We start from the raw sequence: 19597 nt of genomic DNA, 5'->3' as shown, positions 1-19597 counted from the left end.
TTCCTTAAGGACGCACAAGAAAATTGTGGACTCGGAATATTTCTGATTCTTTACTATTTTATATATTTCTTTATTCTTCTAATATTTTTCTGATTTTTGTTTCAACTCAGTAACGATCACAAGCTTAAGGAATTTTAATTTACTTACGTTTCTGTGTTGATTATTAAACTGTTTTCTTTATACTTTGTTGGAGACTAAAGCCTTGTTGCTTTCTACTCCTATAATTGTTTCTGTCCGGTTTAAAGTACATAAAAACTGTGTCGGAATAATAAACGTACGGGTTTGAAGTATATAAAAACTTCACCATTGTTATGTGTTGTATGGTTGGTTTGGTATTCAGTTTGAAGATATCAAAAACTTCACTGATTAACAAGTTCTGTATTGTTTTCAACTTTACAGAAATATGACGAATGAAAACCAAACTAATGGAAGTGTTGCGGGAACGGTTGCTGCTGTTACAAGCTGTTCTACTCCTGCTCATGCTATGGCACCGGCAGAAAAACCCGGAAAGTTTTCCGGTATTGACTTCAAACGTTGGCAAATGAAGATGTTCTTCTATCTTACTACGTTGAGTTTGCAACGTTTCATCAAGGAGGATCCTTCGGTCATAGCTGAAAATACTCCGGATGATGAACGACTTGTTGTAACTGAAGCATGGAAACATTCTGATTTCTTGTGCAAAAACTACATATTGAGTTGTTTGGAAGATGGCTTGTACAATGTCTATAGTGTCATAGAAACTTCAAAAGCATTATGGAATGCACTTGAGAAGAAGTACAAGACTGAGGATGTTGGACTTAAGAAATTCGTGGCTGCAAGGTTTTTGGATTTCAAGATGAATGACACTAGGTCCGTCATAACTCAAGTCCAAGAATTACAAGTCATTGTGCATGACCTCCTTGCTGAAGGTATGACCCGAATCAATAATTTTATTAATAAGATTTATCTTATTATTAATTATGAATTTGTTATTGAAGGTATGGTTATAAATGAGGCCTTTCAAGTAGCTGCTTTCATTGAAAAGCTACCTCCGTTGTGGAAGGATTTTATGAACTATCTTAAACACAAGCGGAAGGAGATGACACTAGAAGACTTGATTGTTCGTCTGAGGATAGAAGAAGACAACAAAAATGCTGAAAAGAAGTCACGTGGAAACTCGACAATAATGGGGGCAAACGTTGTTGAGGAGGCGCCACAAAATAAGAAGAGGAAGAAGGCTTCCGGACCAAAGAATTACCCAAGCAGGAAAAAGTTCAAGGGTAATTTCCACAACTGTGGAAGATCTAGGCATAAGGTCGTGGATTGTCGTGCGCCCAAGAATGATAAGAAGAAAAAGAATCAAGCTAACATGGTTGAAGATGAAATGGAGGACTTATGTGCCATGTTGTCTGAATGCAATTTGGTAGGAAATCCAAAAGAATGGTGGATAGATTCTGGAGCCACTCGCCATGTTTGTGCTAACAAGGAGTTATTTTCTTCTTATGCCCCCGCAGGACCCGACGAGACAATCTTCATGGGAAATTCATCTACGGCCAAAATTGAAGGAGTTGGCAAGATTGCGTTGAAGATGACGTCGGGAAAAATAGTGACTCTAAATCAAGTCCTCCATGTTCCAGAAATTCGCAAGAATCTTGTGTCTACCTCACTTCTTGTCGAGAATGGATTCAAATGTATTTTTGTTTCTAATAGTGTTGTACTTAGTAAGAACGATGTATATGTAGGAAAAGGTTACTTAAATGAGGGTCTTTTTAAGCTAAATGTAATAGCAGTTCCTATCAATAAAGTGAATGTTTCTTCTTACTTACTTGAGTCAAACACTTTATGGCATTCGCGTTTAGGTCACGTAAACTTCAAAACATTGCGGAAGATGATAAATCTAGAAGTATTGCCAAAATTTGATTGCATTAATTCCAAATGTCAAATATGTGTGGAATCAAAGTATGCTAAGCATCCTTATAAATCCGTTGAAAGGAATTCAAGTCCTTTAGACTTAATTCACACAGATATTTGCGACATGAAGTCAACACCATCTCGCGGTGGGAAAAAGTATTTTATTACTTTTATTGACGATAGCACGAGATGCTGCTATGTTTATTTACTTAATAGTAAAGATGAGGCAATTAATGCTTTCAAGCAATACAAGAGTGAAGTTGAAATGCAACTAAACAAAAAGATCAAAATGATAAGAAGTGATAGGGGTGGCGAATATGAATCTCCTTTTGAAGAAATTTGTTTGGAAAATGGCATTATTCACCAAACAACTGCCTCTTACTCTCCACAATCTAATGGAATTGCGGAGAGGAAGAATCAAACATTGAAGGAGATGATGAATGCATTGCTAATAAGTTCTGGCTTACCACAAAACTTGTGGGGGGAAGCTATACTTACAGCTAACCGGATAATCAACCGTGTACCTCATAGTAAAACACAGTCCATTCCTTATGAAAAGTGGAAAGGAAGGAAGCCTAGCTTGAAATACTTCAAAGTGTGGGGGTGTTTAGCTATGGTACAAGTTCCTAAACCTAAAAGGGTTAAGATAGGTCCAAAAACGGTTGATTGTGTGTTTATTGGATATGTAACCAATAGCAAGGCATATCGTTTTCTGGTTCATAAATCAGAAAATCCTGAGATTCACATTAATACAATAATAGAATCAGATAATGCTGAATTCTTTGAAACTATTTATCCGTATAAAAAGGAAAGTGAAGTGACCTGCCAAAAGTCAAAACGACCTCGGGAGGAAATAACAGATGGTATGCCTAATGAAGAAAATCCAAGAAGAAGTAAACGTCAAAGGATATCTACTTCATTCGGTCCAGATTTTCTGACTTTTCTGTTAGAAAATGAGCCTCGTACCTTCAAGGAAGCAATGTCTTCCTCAGAAGCACATTATTGGAAAGAAGTTATCAATAGTGAAATAGAATCCATATTGAGCAACCATACCTGGGAATTGGTTGATCTTCCTCCAGGTAACAAAACATTGGGTTCTAAATGGATTTTCAAGAAGAAAATGAAGGACGATGGTACTATTGACAAATACAAGGCAAGACTTGTTGTCAAAGGATTTAGACAACGAGAAGGTCTTGACTATTTTGACACATACTCGCCGGTAACAAGAATTACATCTATTCGGATGCTAATAGCGTTAGCCGCCTTGTATGATGATCTTCAAATCCATCAAATGGATGTAAAAACAGCCTTCTTAAATAGTGATCTTGAGGAAGAAATTTACATGAACCAACCTGAGGGGTTTGTGGTTCCGGGAAAAGAAAAGAAGGTGTGTAGACTTGTTAAGTCTCTTTATGGACTAAAACAAGCACCCAAGCAATGGCGTGCGAAATTTGACCAAACAATGTTGCCAAATGGTTTTAAGATTAATGAATGTGATAAATGTGTTTACATTAAGAACGTTCCAAATCATATAGTCATTGTTTGCTTATATGTTGATGATATGCTAATAATGAGCAAAGACATTGCCGACATTCAAGCTACTAAGCATATGCTTGCTAGTAAGTTTGATATGAAAGACTTAGGAGTTGCCGATGTAATTCTAGGAATTAAAATCCAGAGGACTCCTCAAGGTCTAGCTTTGTCTCAATCACATTACGTGAAAATGGTACTTGAAAAATTCAAATACTTGGAATTTAGAAGTGCAAGGACTCCAATTGACTTAAACCATCATCTTATGAAGAATAAAAGCGAAAGTACGTCTCAATTGGAGTATGCTCGTGTGTTGGGAAGTCTAATGTACATCATGAACTGTACACGACCCGATATAGCTTGTACAATAAGTAAACTTAGTCGATTCACAAGTAATCCCAACAAGCATCACTGGGTGGCTATGAAACGAGCTCTGGGATATTTGGAGTATACCCAAGACTACGCTTTATACTACAATAAATATCCTGCGGTTATTGAAGGATATAATGATGCTAATTGGATAACTGGCTCATCAGAAACAAAGTCCACAAGTGGATATGTGTTTATTGTTGGTGGAGGAGCAGTATCTTGGAAGTCTTCCAAACAGACATGTATTGCTCGCTCTACAATGGAATCAGAGTTTATAGCATTGGATAAAGCCGGTGAAGAAGCTGAATGGCTTCGGAATTTTTTAGAAGACATTCCGTTCTGGACGAAACCTGTGGCTCCTATTTGCATACATTGCGATAGTGAGGCTGCAATAGGATGGGCAGGGAGCGTTATGTATAACGGAAAGTCTCGTCATATACGACGAAGACATAATACCGTTAGACAACTACTTTCTAGTGGAATTATCACTATTGATTATGTAAGATCAAAGGATATGTTGCGGATCCACTTACAAAAGGCTTAACTAGAGAGGGAGTTGAGAAATCATCTAAGGGAATGAGACTATGGCCGAGGACAAGTCAACATGGCGGTAACTCTACCTAGAATTTTGGTTGTTCCGAGATCTAGGTTCAAAGAGCTCAAACAAAGTTATGATTGACCGGTTCAACATTGTCAAAATAAAAACTTTGGTCCATTCTCGTGATGAAGACAATGTTCAGTAACAAGGATAGAACTTTACACGTTCTTTAATGATTACCTAAGTTTGATGAGGTATTTATCAAATAGTGTCAATCTAAAGGATTACACGTTTAGGAATCACCTATGTAAGTGTGAAGTAGAAGCCGCTTCAATGAGAATTCTGTAAGGCCAATTCTCTACGCATTTATGAAACCAGGCGGTGTTCATGGCTAAAACGAACACAACAATGAGAACCAAAAGACGGTTAAGGGTTGGTTGTGTGACATATGGCTGTCTAGGTATACACTAAAGTTCGACGGTTCAAAGATATCAAATCTACCGATTGACCGAGTATATCCGATATATATTCACTACAGAAAGTTCAAAGGGAAACCTACTTATCCAGATGCAATAAATCCTTACTTGCAAAATCACATAGCTTTCATCTATGATCTTTCTTGATACAGCCATTCCCATTCATGTGGGGGATTGTTGGACTTTAAGCTATTGGGCTTTAAAAGAGAAGAAGTGTGAATTGGAAATGGAGGGAAAATGAAAATTTGAAGAAGTGAACTTTTGTCTTGCACTTTATCCCTCATTGGTGAGGGACAATCACATTTATGTGCTTATATATAGATTCACTTCTTAAAGCTCTTAAAAGGAGTTGAAGAGAATGAACCCTCGCACCGTCGTCGTCGCTCGCTCGGCTTTGGCTTTGGCTTTGGATTTGTCAAATGATCGATCGATTCACTTCTTAAAGCTCTTAAAAGGAGTTGAAGAGAATGAACCCTCGCGCCGTCGTCGTCGCTCGCTCGGCTCGGCTTTGGCTTTGGCTTTGGATTTGGATTTGTCAAATGATCGATCGATAAGATTATTTTTGAACAAAATTTATTTAATTATTTAATAATTAATTAAATGTCAAATCACTGCTGAACGTTCAGAGGGCCTTGCCGCGACCGCGGTAGAATCGCGGCAGTCAGATTCAGAGAGGCTCTCTGGCCGCGGTTCGGCCGCGATCGCGGTAGAACCGCGGCAGGCCACGTATTTTCTGAAAAGGCACCTTTCCAGACACATCTTCTGATATTTGCCTATAAATTCTGAGGCAAGGCTGCATCTTCCAAATACGAAAAACACTCTAGAAGTTCTTTCTTTCTGAATATACTGCATCCTAATTCACAGTCTCTCTCTCTCAAATTCGTAAGTGTGTTTTTGCTCAGTTCTTTGAGTTCGTTGGTATCCTGCAGTTTGTATTGCCACTGTTGCAGGAAGGTTTATTCCGTTTTATCCTGGGAGGATTTAATCCATTATCTTGGCAACGTGTGAGGGGGTTAAAATTCCTTAAGGACGCACAAGAAAATTGTGGACTCGGAATATTTCTGATTCTTTACTATTTTATATATTTCTTTATTCTTCTAACATTTTTCTGATTTTTGTTTCAACTCAGTAACGATCACAAGAACAATCAATCAACTACATCTCAATCCAATATTGGCTGGGGCTGATTATATGGCCAGGTATTCGCAAATTCATCATGAAAACAGATTGCAACCCCACAACAAATTTCTGCCAAAATCTTGTCCACATGTGAGTAACAGATTCTTTTTTCTTTTCGATTAAGTTCTAGAACTAAGCATAGATAAAAAGAGATTTACATGATACATAAAGCACAAGAATTCAATCTCAACTATTGTAGATGGACCTGAGGAATGCCATTACCATTTCCTCATTACAAGGCACTATAAGTTAGTATTAACAAAGAATAGTACAACACATTAACTGGCTAAGACCAGACAGAGACTCTAACTACGACACTAGTGAATATCAGGTTACAAAATGTACAAACTCTGTTTTACAGTACAGTCACATTTCCTTCCTTCGGAAGCTGTTCAGGACGTCAAGCTACAGAGCTATTGGGGTTCATTGGATATTTCCCCAAAACATCCGAGACTCTTACTCGTTGCACCTCTTTCGCTGAGAAATTTAAGAAGAAAACAAAAAAAAAGAAGGTGAAATTTAGAATCAATACCAGCACCAAAAAGGTCTTTAGGACTAATTGTGCTAAAATTCTATAGATTAGGAAATCCTCAATTTAATAAATTTTTTTCTGGGTTGAAAACTGCAAACATGAGACGATCTTTCTTTTTTTTCCTTTTCTATTCACCATCACACTGGAACAAAGAGGGGAGAGAGGAAACGAGTCAAAAGCACAATAATTAAAATTAGGTCCGGTATCAAATGTGGCCGTGATTCTCTTTCAGATGCCACAAGGAAGGACCTTGATTGCATTGGATTCAAACACCTAGTCCTATCATATAGCAGTCAATGCAACAATATTATATAACCACTCCAAACTTAAACCAAGAGTAACTAACAAAATGTTAATCCATACAATGCACCATTCATCCTCTTTTTAGGATTCAAATTTACCAAAACTTAGTCAGAGGCCATTCCCAGGACTGTGAGAATGGCTTACCCGAAAAGATTCTATAGAGAAAAATGCACAATTAGCTTGTAGTCCAATTCATAACTATCTTCTAGGTCATCCCTTTCATTAGAACCAAGGCAAATACAGACACAAGACTTTACGAGATATCAAACACCATCCTGTATCATTTCTTGCCAAGTAAAATACTAAACGGACAGGAGTCAATTCTTGAAGCAAAATGCATCTTATAAGATCAACCAGAAAAATCCAACTCATCAAAAAATGGAAAAAGATACTTCAAGGCAAATCCAAGAGTACAACAATAGAGTCTGCAGGTTTACTTACTTTTTCATTCAAATTTCTGTAGTAAAATTACACATATCTCTAGGGCTATAATAAAGCAACAATAAAAGCAAAATCACAAAGTACCTTCCTCCAATGCAAGCCGGATGGACCTCTTCTCCAGTTCAACAGCATGTTTGCTTAGGTCAACAGAGGACAGAGAACGAAGCACTGCTAGATGAGATTATATTTGAGCAAATGAGTGAGAAGAAGGATTACTACAAACAGATAATTCAGTGAACAAGCCTCAAGAAATTTGAATACATACTCTGGATATAATCCTCTTGCTTTGATTGCTCCAGTTTGTGCAATAAGTTCTGCAATTGGAAATACCGCTCTTCCCAATGCTTAAAATTAACCTTCTTGGGATTATCCAACAATAGGCTGGTAGAAGTTACTTGATAGTTGCTAACATTAACTGAAGCTAAATTGTTGTTGGACTCTCCTGTAGACGGAGGAACTGAAGGTTTCATGGACAAGGAGCCCCTCGAAGGAGTCCTTGACATTGATGAAACTTCTGGAACGTAATATCTAGCTTCTTTTATCTGGATTTCGGTCTGAGCTTTCTCATCATGTTGACTAAGCTTTTTCAGTTGTGAATAATCAGTAACACCACTTTGGTTGTTACTAGCAGCAGTCTTGCTTAACTCTCCGTCAGGTCTTCTACGAACATAGACAAGATGCCCGCTACCAGAATTGTTTGTTGAGCATCGGTTGAGTGGGTTCACTAGGCATTCAGGAGTAGGTCTTTTGGAGCCAGTTATATTAGAAACATTATTGACCATATTGTTCGCTTCAGGAAATAGTGGGCTTTCAATTGATTTGGAGGCTGCAACCACATTCTCGCTCTGCGAATCTTGTACTGCAGTACCCATTACAGCTTCTGGCACTGATAGCGGTTTATCATGCTTGGGTACACCAGATTTAGTATTAGCCTTCCCGTGGTCACTTGTTTTTGAATCTACTGTTTGTTGACCCATCTAAGAGAAGGTGTATGTTAGACAATTAAATAGATCTTGCCTTTTCTAGTAAATATGAACAAATCTTAAGTGTAAAAGTTAAAAAATGTCTTCTTTATCATATAACAGCAACCACTCCAAATCAATATGCTCTTCTGATACTCTCTAAATTCATCTACAATTTGGAAATGAGACAATAACTATAAGAAGACAATAAAAAGCATTACTACGTATACCTCATTTTTTTTTCTTTTTGCAAAAACACATTTAACGTGTTTTTCACTGTAGGGGTAAGGTTTGCGTACTATCTACCGTCCCCACACTCCACTTATGGGACTATACTGGGTTTGTTGTTGTTGTTTTACATTTAACGTGTTTTAAACAACGTTATTAAAAGTCTATCTCTTCTTCGCTTAAAAGGATGAGCAAGGTGAAGCGAGGGATTATCGCTTCATGAGTCTCACGCGCTTCAAACAATAATGCACAAAGTGATCCAAACACAAAGTTGTTGGTTCTTTGAATCTCAAATTTGAAGAGTTCGATTAATATCAGTATTACTGTATATTGGATGATGATAAAATTAATCTTGCAATTGCAATTTGATCATTATATAGTACTAAATTCATATATGTTTGGTAGCTTGTAATTTTCTGTAAGTTGTGCGCTTCATTTCTTGCTTTTCGCTTCAAACCCTGCACCTTGTTGCTTCTTTGCGCTTTTCTTTTAAAAATATTTGCTTTTAATATTAAAGCCCTGGCTTGCTATAATTCATTCACCATTCACGGAAAAAAAAGTGATACTCAACCATTAGAATACAACTCTTCAATCTTCACCATGATAAATTCAAAACCACTTTTTCTTATGCACTGATTATAATAGAAGGAACAAGCATATACTAATCAATAAGCTCCTTAAGTGGAACAAATCCATCAGCTCTAGAATTATCTCAGAGAAGGTAACTACTTCCAACAGATTTGCAACATCAAGTCCCAAACTATAAAAACTAGCACAAGTTAGGTGTAGATAGCAACCCTGCCACACTCAATGAGCGTGTTTAACTTTTGAAAGGTTCTTTTCAATTTTTTCTTTTGGAAAGCTGTGTCTTAATAACTGAAATCATTTTCTTTTCAGAATATTATAAGGAAAACCCGAAAAATTTAAAACAGAAGTTAAGAAGATAACCATTTTGAGCCGCAGTGTTGTAGAGGGACCAATTCATCCCAGCAGTTGTTCAACAAAGTAGTGGTACTTGGGAGATAATCAGATAATTCTAGTTTTACACATCTAGGAGAGGCCAAAGAAAGATACTCTAGGGTGTTGGGGCTTCATAGGTAGCAGTGATCTTGACCCTATTCGAGATTAATGTAGGATTTTATTTCAAATGTTCACAGCAAGGAGTGGTGTAGGGAAAAATAAATAGGACATGATTTACATAAAACAATTGCATGGATGAAAAGAAACTTGATAAATAATGAATTTAGAACAAATGCAATGTATGCCTACATTTGATTGTCAAGTACATATGTATGTCCTAAGCAAAGAAATCATGCAGAAAATGGACTAAATGTATCTCATGTGTGATGGAGTCGGGAATATTACTCTCACAGTCTCACCTCATAGGCTCACCGCGTCGAGATGATGGAGCATGACATGAGAAGAAGAAAATGTTCCATTCGAGGTGGTTCCATTCCAAGACATAATGAAAATTATCTGCAGCTCTGAAAAGAAGCAGCAACTCAGATGAGAACATATTCCCAGTTCAGCATTTTTCACCAAACAAAGAGCAAAAGGGAAGAGGATCCAACAAAATTTACTAAACTGAGATAAATAAAATAAGTTCTGCTAAAATTGGTTTGAATGTGTCCACTTAATCTGCATGGTTTAGAGAAGCACTTTTGCAGATACTACTAATAGAATGATTCGTCTCGGAAATTTGAGCAATGACAGGTTTACAGAAAAATAACCAAGTCATTTGATACAAGAGAATAGAGCTGAGGTAACAAGCTAGCTGAGCTGAGGTAACAAGCTAGCTGGTCATTTGGCAGACTTAGCCTTCATTTGTGGAGCTGGACACCAAAGAAAGGGCATTTTGAATTTGGATAAGCTACAGTGACCATCGTTGAGAACCAAAGCAGTGAAGGGAAGAAAACAGTGACATTCTATACCATGAAGAGTTTCATTAGCAGATGGTGGCGGATGATGGGGCAATGGTTCTATTCTGTGGCATTCGGATACTTCAAGGTGGAAAGCAGCTTGCACAAAATGAAATCGTTGGCAGTGTGGACACTTCATTTCTTTCGAGCATTTTATTATTTTGTTCGATGTGAGTTCATCTTGGAATATTATATAAATTCAAAGATGACATTAGATAGTTTCATTATTTCATTAGACATGGTTTGTTTTCATTGTAATAGTGTACACTCGTTCTGCACTCAATTTGGAATCTTTATTAATAAAATTAGCCACTAGGTAACCTCCGTGGTGGTATATTAGCTTAAAAAAAGAGAACAGAGCTGAGGAAGTTTGTAAACTATAGTTTAATGTATTAAGCTAATAAAAGCAGTTCTCTCTCTCTATCTATCTCAGCGTATTCGTTTGGTGATTAAGCTTAGAAAAGATAATGGATATGGCAAAAAATATGGGGCAGTTTAAAATGGGTTAAGTAGAAGAATTGGTCATAACCTGATCTTCCCGTAAGCCTATTCATTAATCTTTCCTGGACAACAGAATCACCTTTGAATTACAATGTTCATAGCTAAAATTAGGAAGCTTTTTTCTTTTAGAGCAATGCAATACAGTGATACCAAACTCTCAATAAAGAAAACAGAGATCCCTTTCTCCAGCAATAGTAGTATAGTGCAATCCGTGTAACAGCGGATACAGAAATTCTTTTGAATATATTTAAAATCCAACTTAGCAGAAGCTTTATACCATGAATCAATAAACCAACAATAATGAGCTATAAAATTGCTTACAGTATCAAATATCAATTCGACAGAATTGGATTGCATAACTATAATCTAACATATCAAAAAATAAATTGAGAAAATAAATGAAATAAGTACCTTAATATGTACACGGATATGCTGCCAATTTCTTCAGAAGGTGGAAGGTAATCACAACGACGGAGGAATAGCGGGCACAAACAACCAGTGGCCCTCAAATTGTTGATCGTGCCTGTCTGGTGTGTGCTAAGAGGAGAATCATTGGTTATTATTGTGACCCGTTTCGGCCCAATTCTCATGTGGCCCATTTGGGATGTGGTCCAATTAGACCCAAATTTTCTAATTTTCAGGCCCAACCAACAAATGAATTAGATGTTTATTTTATTTTTATATATTTCAAATTGGGAATCTGATTGAAATGTCCCAAAAAATTTCCACTTACCAACCTCTGGCCATTAATCATAGACCTACCAAAACTCGCCAAGTACATATAAAAATTGAAAACACAAAGAAATAAGGTTTTTTCTTTCCAAAAATCACATACAAAGAGCTCCTTACATATTTTCAAGCGTGATTAGCAACACTAGATGCAAGATGGGAAAGAAACTTCATGGACGAGGTAGCAAATAAGGTGATTAAATATAGGAAAAAATATATATACAAGATTCCAAAAATCTAAGCAAAAAAGGACTTTTTTCAATGGGTATGGTTGAGATTCATTGAAACATATTGATAAGTCAATATATAAAATTTGAGGAAGATTGGAGGTGATTTGGACTGAATTGGTATCAAAATTCGTAGTTAAAATCGAGTTCAAAAAGTTCTTCTGTGACACATGTATCAAACATGTATCACGCATATATCCCACACGCAGTTATACATGGATGTACATGTGATACACATTTGATACAAATATGATACATATCTGATACACAAGTGATCTACAGTGTGATACACATATCATTTTTTCATATTCATCTTCTACTTCGAATTTTCAATTCAAACTACCTCAAAACTCCACCAAATCATCCCAAAACTGAGATTCAAGCTTCTTGAGATGTGTCCAATTTATTCTAATAATACCCACTCAAAAGAAAGCAACAATTTGATTTTTTTTTTTACTACAAATAGTTAATTGGCTAATATTAGTAATATTTTATGATTTAACTAATTTTTATAATAAGCTACTTATAAATGGACATAACTAGTATTTTCATTTAGCAATTATTTTTACAATCAATCGTAGAATTTAAAATGAAACTAACTCAAACTCAACTTGTGACAAATGCTCTTCTAAAGTAAATTAACCTAATTTTAGTGCAAATAGTCGATATACGTATGAACGTTTTTTATTCCCTCAACAATTAACCTAATTCTTATTAAGCTTAAAGCTTAAGATAATTGCATGAACATACATGTTAACCCATTACCGATTTTAATTGCATTAATACTTTCATTACTCTCGCCCTCCTAGTATTAATAGTAATCATAATCATCTACATATCATCATAAATATGAATTGTAATTGATAAATCAATGTGATGTAATTTTAATTTTGATATTTTATGCTATTAAGTACTTACATTGTCCACTTTGTAAGATAATAAAATAAATAAATTTTACAACAACTTATAAGCCAAAGTGATTTATAAAATATTTGCACTTCAAGGGTCAATATGCTTCGTGTAAGGTTAAACGCATCGTCTCATGCCTTCGCCTTTTAAACATTGTCTTATTTGTTTAACTCAATAAATGTATGAATATGAATCATTTTAATTTTAAAAATATATTTATTTTTTAGTTTGCAATAAGGCAATACAAATATAATTATAAAAAAACAATCTAAATAGTACTTCAACGGGTGAAAAAACACATATCATTTTAATTTAATGGAGTAGAACTATATATAGTGAAATATTATATAGGAAGTAAATTAAAATTTACAAATAGATGAAGGATCAAAAGTGCAATTAATAAAAGGACATTGGTGAGCAAGAAGTACGATTGCGGAGCGGAGGGAAGCAGTAGAAGAAAATGGAAAGCTCGGCGATTCTGAGAGAGTGGTTCGATCGGGTCGACTCGGAGAAAATCGGCAGTATCACTGCTATTCAACTCAAGGTCTGTTTTGGTTTTGTAGATTTAAGCCTTCTGTTTTACGTATTCCGATACTGAACTTGACGCCTTCCTTTTATACTGCGCGGCCCTGTTTGGGATCGTTACTTTTCAGAGTGCTTTTGCAATTGGAAATTTAGAATTTCCTATCTCTGTTGTCCAGCAAATGATCAGGTTTTCTTTTTCCATCTTTGTATTAAGTTACGAGACAATAACATCCAAATAATTACTACACAGGTTTTTACCAATTGTTATTTTATTTCTTCCATTTTATATCAATTTTCAGGATGTATGATTTTGACAAGAATGGAACTATGAGTTTTGAAGGTGAGGATGATCTCTTGCTGATTGTCTCTCTACTCTCATTAATAGAGTTTCGTGAGTTTTGTGCTTTTTGTTTAATTATAGAAATCTTCTCAATCACAGTGATGTAATCTCAAATAAGATCGTTATAAAACTTGGACGTCTCGAAGTAACAATGAAAGAGAAAAAGAGAAAAGCAAACACATATGTGCTTTGAGCTAGGAGAGTGGGAATGTCTACAAGGAAAATGAAATCAATATAAGATGCTGCCCTTCCCTGGACCTCGCGCATAGCGAGAGCTTAGTGCACTGGGCTGCCATTTTTTTTATAAGGTAGACTAGGAAGGAGATATTTCAAAAGACATTATGAGCATATATGAAATGTTAGCTTAACCTTAACATAGAATTCCCTTTTTCTTACTTTTATATATAATGAGAGAGAAAGAGAGGGACAGACTGTTAATAGAAGCTACTGCTTCCGACTCTCCGGGCATGAGATATATCAAAGCATTGTCTAGATCCCCAGTGCTAAGCTGCTGTTCAGTCTACTTTAGGCCCTCCTTTACTTTATTTTGGTGCAATTGGGTTTATGCTTAATAATTGTTCCGTTGAGATTCTTATACTGTTATTAATCTTATCTTTGTTTGCCAGAGTTTGTTGAACTTAACAAGTTTCTGCTGAAGGTCAGCTTTCTTCCCAAGTTATATTTTTGTATATGTTTTTTTTTCAATAACATTATCTGGTCTTTCTGTATGCAATTTGCATGTGATTTGAGTGGCACCTTGCTGTGTTTTCTCATACACAGAATTTGGCAATAGTTGCACAACCTCATCTTGGCAGCACTAGAATGAAATCCTTAGTGTTGCATGAATTCAATGGTGTCTTTCTTCTTTTCCTATAGATGGTTCTCATTTTCCTAAGTTGTGTTCTTTCAAATGTTTTCAATTGTTTGATTTATATGAACCATCAATCTATCATTTGTAGGTGCAACATGTGTTCTCAGACTTGGAGAGGTGAATTTATTTTTTGGTAAAGCATTCCCATTTGTTGCTTGCTTTCTTTTGTTAATATGGTACACTTTGAGTCCCCTAATACTTCATCATGTCATTGGTTGGAATTTGAAATATATTTTTAGGAAGTTAATCCTTATATTATTTTGGTTATTGAATTAGGGGTCGTGGATTCCTTGTCCCAGATGATGTTTACGAGGCAAGAAATTCCTTAATCTCAAACTCCTTCTGCCTTATTGTGTTTGCTTATTAGTACATTTCAGACCTTCTGATGGCGAGGAAAGAATGCTTGGGCTGCCGAATGGTCTTTAACAGCCTGCTTATTTGCAATGGACAATAATCTATCAATGAAATTGTTGCATCATTTGCAGGCGTTGATAAAAATAGGATTCCACCTCGACTCTCCTGCATTATACACTGTGTGCGAGGTATTATAATTGTTATAGAATTCATTATGGTTATGAGATTCAGTAGTTATTGTTCTTTGTGAAGTGGTATGCAGAAATATACTCATTCAATGGACTTAATGTGTGTTATGAGAAGGTTGATGTACTTCCTTGAGACCTACACTAATATGTAGTATCTTATTCTCAAAGCACCAATGAAACTGAAAAGGCTGTTCATTTTACCTACATTGCATATTTTCTCTTGTAGCTCATATCTTTGTTTCATCATCAAAACAAAAGCTAATGAAGTTGTTAGTGTCAAAATAAAATTCGACAACCAAATGACATATATCAGAAAAAGCATTATTTATTCTATGTTCCTTTTGTTATTCCTTTAGTTGTTTATACTGTATTTCATAGAAGAGAAGGAAAAGTTCGTAAATAACTGGTCTTGACAACCAAATGACATAATTTGAAAAAAGCATTAAAATTGTTCAAGTACTCTTGGTTACCCGTTTTAGTTTTTTAAACCATATTCATAGAAGAGAAGAAAAAAGTATAGGCATGGAGTTCCTATTGACATGTATGTGGTTAAACTATATTTTAATGGCAGAATACATAGTTTACCCCCTGGCCTTGAGGTCAAATCCCTATGACACACTCTTTCAATACGGGCAACCTTTTAAAAGTGTGTCTAAAACACACCACTTTTGCTCACCTGGTATCGTGTGATTTACACCCAATAGAAGCGAATGAGCATTAACTTTTTTGTGTATGGAGCTATAAATTGACACCATGTGTCCAGTTATTTTCATTTTTTTTTTTTTTATCTGTCTTCTGTTTTCATCAAATTTTTTAAAATCTTAAATTTATTTTTTAAAAACATTCTTTAGCCCCCATCTTCACCATTCCTTCATCGATGCTCCGCCGCCATCCTCCATTGTTGCCGCCAACATCACCTACCTCAATCTATGCACACCATAGTTTTTTTCCATTTACGTTGTTCAAAAATAAAACCCATAAACTACAAAGGAAAAAAGCCACTACTTTACCACCAATTCAATGAAACCCATTTCAAATTCTTTATCACAATCCCCAATGTTCTAATTTTCAAGCACTGTCAATGTAGCAAAAGCTCAAAATAAGAGCTTCGAATGCTAAGGGATTAAGGAGTTAAATGAAGAGACTTCAAATAATGAGCACATGATTCAAAATGGAATTTTCCAACTCCAAATTATAACAATTTTTTTTGAGAAAGAAAGCACCTACAAATAAATATTGCCCATATGGTCAACATAATCTAGTTTTAAATTCGTTCCAAAGCTGATAGCCACGCTGGATTGTTGGTTTTCGCCTTTTAAATTATTTGAGGAAGAAGAAACTTTGGGATTTTTGTTGTTTAGAGCCATTTTTAGGGATGTATTTTGGCTAAAATGGTGTCTTGGGTAGATTAAGAAGATGAGGGAGCTTTTCTATTTCTTTTTTCCTTTTTTAAGAAGATGGAGATTTTTAAACGTAATTTTCTTTTTTTCTTTTAATAGTTAATGACACGTGTCACGATATTAATGGTGTGTGTGAATTACACTTGCTGGGAAGAAAGTGGTCAAGCACCGAGCAGGTGTGTCTTAGACACACTTTTAAAAGGTTGCATGTATAAAAGGTTGCCTGTTCTGAAGGAGTGTGTCACAGGGATTTGACCTCAAGGTCAGGGGGGTAAACTATGTATTCTGCCATATTTTAATTGAAGCTAGCAGTATGGATTAGAAGAAATTGCCCTTGGCTTTTCACTTAAAGCCCAAGGATCTTTTTTTTAATTTAAATTTCTTTTGTATTTATAATGACCTGGTGGTATTCTAAACATGTTAAAAGAATAAAAGGTATGTGAAAAGGTGATAGTTAATGGCTTGCTATAGCTAGCAAACCATAGTCATAGCGCTGATTGTGATGATTATGGTGAAGGTTGTGGCAGATAGTCAGAATGAGCAATCAGATACTCACGAACTTTATTAAATTGTTATTCTGCTTTTTCTTTTTTTTGTGGTTCATGAAAGCTGGATGATAAAATGCTACGATAAAACATAGCTTAATTCGCTGCCTTTACTGATCAGGGGAAAAAATAACAACAGCTTAATGATTTCATTACTACACCTTTTGTATTACCATGCAGTCACGGGTACTCAATTGGTTGTCCGCGTGGAGGGTTACTCGCAGGATGACATTTAGTTAATTAGTTATTTTAACTAAGATACGCATTTGGAATGTCATGTGATACATTGTATGTTAATTGGTTTGAGGGTGAAAAAAGTTCTTTCTGGTCCTCTGCTTTTGAACTGATATAGTTCCTTTTCTGGGTAAATTCTGCAGAGTTTTGATAGGAACAAGAATGGAAAATTCAGGCTTGATGACTTCATATCTCTTTGTATCTTTGTACAGTCTGCACGGTGAGTAGATCTTTATTTACATGAGATGGTTGTCGCTTGCATTTATAATATTCATGATCGATGTATATGATGAGGGCCACTTGTTTTATATCTGGCACTTTGAAATTGAGTCACTGACATCTTCCTTAGAACTTAGGAAGGATTCTTGGTTAAGACACGTCAATTAGTGTTTGAGATAGACATTCATTTCAACTACAAAGATTTGTAGGTCTTGATGAGGCTAAATGTGATTCAGTGGAGCTGCAATTCCAATAGTTCTCAGATGTTAGTTCAGTTTGAACTTCTTAGCAAAAACTTTAATAATATTCTTGATCTTTGCAGGAACCTTTTTGATTCATTTGATACAGGCAAGCAAGGCCGAGTGACTCTTGATATCAACCAATTTATCTACTGCAGTGAGTCATTTCATTATCTTCTTGTCTTTGTGATACTGCCTTTCATTTTGCATTCCGCCAATTGGTATCTGTAGTAGAGATGGGAGGGATTCCCATCGAAAGTCCATTCAGAGGTTCTTCAGAAAAGGTGGCTTCTGGTAGCATTTACTCATCCTCTGAGTGGTGAACCCATAAACCCCACTTATTGTCTGTGCTGGAAGTCTTCCCATTTAATAGTCTGCTTGAAGCCACAAAATGGTAAAGCTCACTTGTTACTGAAGATTGTGTTATTCATTCGGATGACCGTAGTTATCTGGATGTCTGCCCTTCCAAACTGTTACGCTTGTCTCGCATGCCAATGGAGTTAATCACCATCCCTATCCTTGACGGATATGTATGATGCTCTTTTCCCGTTGGCATGCAAGGAGAAGGAACAATAGAACGGAAATGATTCCTTTAGGGATTTGGGAAATGTTCAACATTTACCTTTAGTTATGGGGTGAGATTATTGAAATAAATATAAGACTTATATAACCCTGTTTGCATCTATCCCACCGGTATCAGTGGTTGTCATCCATTTTTGGTCAAGATTTTTTGTTTGCTTTATGAATACAATGTAGCATGCTTCGTTTTATAACAGCAGTCTTTTTCCCTTCCTCTTTTCTTATTTGCAGCTGCTAATTGTAGAATCTAAGGCCGTCATCTCACTATCCAGTTTCCAGTTGCTGAGTATGACCTTAGCCTCACTGCTATTAGCATTGGTGACTTGAAAGTAAGGTGCTTTGTGCGATTTTCTGTAAAATGCAATGATTTAAGAAGAGGCTAGAGCAACCGGTGTATGGTTGGAGTACCAAGGATTCTTTTTGTTCGTGCACAAGTTATACCAGGATTGTAATGCATGGATTGATATACAATGTACATTTAAAACTTGTACCTTAGCGCATATTAATTGCTTTATCAAACTTGTTGGTTTTATTGTTGTGTGAATAAAATAATATTTAGAATCATCCATTTTTAATTATGTCAAACAAGCAATATTTTTAAGATGAAAATTACAGTGAGTTATACTATAATATGAGGCAAAAAATAAAAGTTAGTTAACAAGTCATGCATTTCTCCTTTGTTTTTCTTTGTTAAGATTCTTTAGTGATTATAGAATCAATAATATAAACACTTTCAAAAAGCAAAAGAAACATAATTAAAGATGATTAACTAAACAAGTAATAGTTTCAAGGGGCATCTGGTAATCTAATACATGTGTTGCTGAAAAATCTCTTGCTATTTTGCATTGAATTTAACATAGTTAATTGGTTGTTGAATAGTAAGTAATGCAAGGATTATAAATACAGAGATAAAAATCGCAATCAGACATAGTATTACTGATGATGAATTTAATATAGTCAATAAATCATCTAACCTAACGTTTCTGCATATCGGGAAAAGCAAAGCAGATTTGCTGTAATTGCCGATTTGCTCTCGTACGGAAACAGCGTCCAGTATTTTGAAGCATGACTCTAGCATGTAAATAGAGAATAGGTGATTCAAGTGATTCTTTGGTAGCAAAACATGGCATTTCAGGTAGAGAAATTTAAACAGCGCTATATAAGCGCCTAACCATTTTTATTTTGGACACAAAGTCCCTCCCTCCCTCTGTGTGTGTGTGTGTGTGTATAACTTCAAGGATCAGTTGGCAATAACCTGAACATTAGCCTCTAATCCGGTAAGATTGTGGCAAATAAGACATGGAAGAGTCTGTTCTGCCTTAATCTCCATCTTTATCACCCTAACTTTCACAATCATTAAGGACGAAAAG

General features: G+C 35.7%; 2 protein-coding genes across 5 annotated transcripts; one reads left to right on the top strand and one right to left on the bottom strand.

Moving 5' to 3' along the window:
* Positions 1-6048: 6048 nt before the first annotated feature.
* LOC107829605 (uncharacterized) lies at positions 6049-11402 on the bottom strand. 4 transcript variants are annotated; one of them, XM_016657057.2, is made up of 5 exons: positions 11280-11402; positions 9828-9932; positions 7524-8235; positions 7343-7429; positions 6049-6459 (listed from the first exon to the last, which is right to left on the bottom strand). In XM_016657057.2, the coding sequence occupies exons 3-5, from the start codon at positions 8233-8235 to the stop codon at positions 6383-6385; spliced, it is 876 nt and encodes a 291-aa protein (XP_016512543.1). In that variant the 5' UTR covers positions 9828-9932; positions 11280-11402; the 3' UTR covers positions 6049-6382. The 4 variants fall into 4 exon arrangements, with proteins under 4 accessions (XP_016512543.1, XP_016512557.1, XP_016512550.1 ...); XM_016657071.2 differs by having other exon boundaries at positions 7343-7426; XM_016657064.2 differs by lacking the exon at positions 9828-9932 and having other exon boundaries at positions 11280-11393.
* Positions 11403-13108: 1706 nt separating this feature from the next.
* Positions 13109-18759, top strand: LOC107829597 (uncharacterized). The gene is made up of 10 exons (XM_016657048.2): positions 13109-13277; positions 13387-13445; positions 13558-13598; positions 14225-14256; positions 14558-14586; positions 14746-14782; positions 14955-15011; positions 17334-17410; positions 17732-17805; positions 18459-18759. The coding sequence occupies exons 1-10, from the start codon at positions 13194-13196 to the stop codon at positions 18476-18478; spliced, it is 510 nt and encodes a 169-aa protein (XP_016512534.1). The 5' UTR covers positions 13109-13193; the 3' UTR covers positions 18479-18759.
* The last annotated feature ends 838 nt before the right edge of the window (positions 18760-19597 follow it).

This window comes from Nicotiana tabacum, chromosome 7, assembly GCF_000715075.1.
Source record: "Nicotiana tabacum cultivar K326 chromosome 7, ASM71507v2, whole genome shotgun sequence".
NCBI classification, from domain to species: Eukaryota; Viridiplantae; Streptophyta; class Magnoliopsida; order Solanales; family Solanaceae; genus Nicotiana; species Nicotiana tabacum.
Note: the sequence above shows the minus strand (reverse complement) of the source record. Positions and strands in the feature narration are given on the sequence as shown.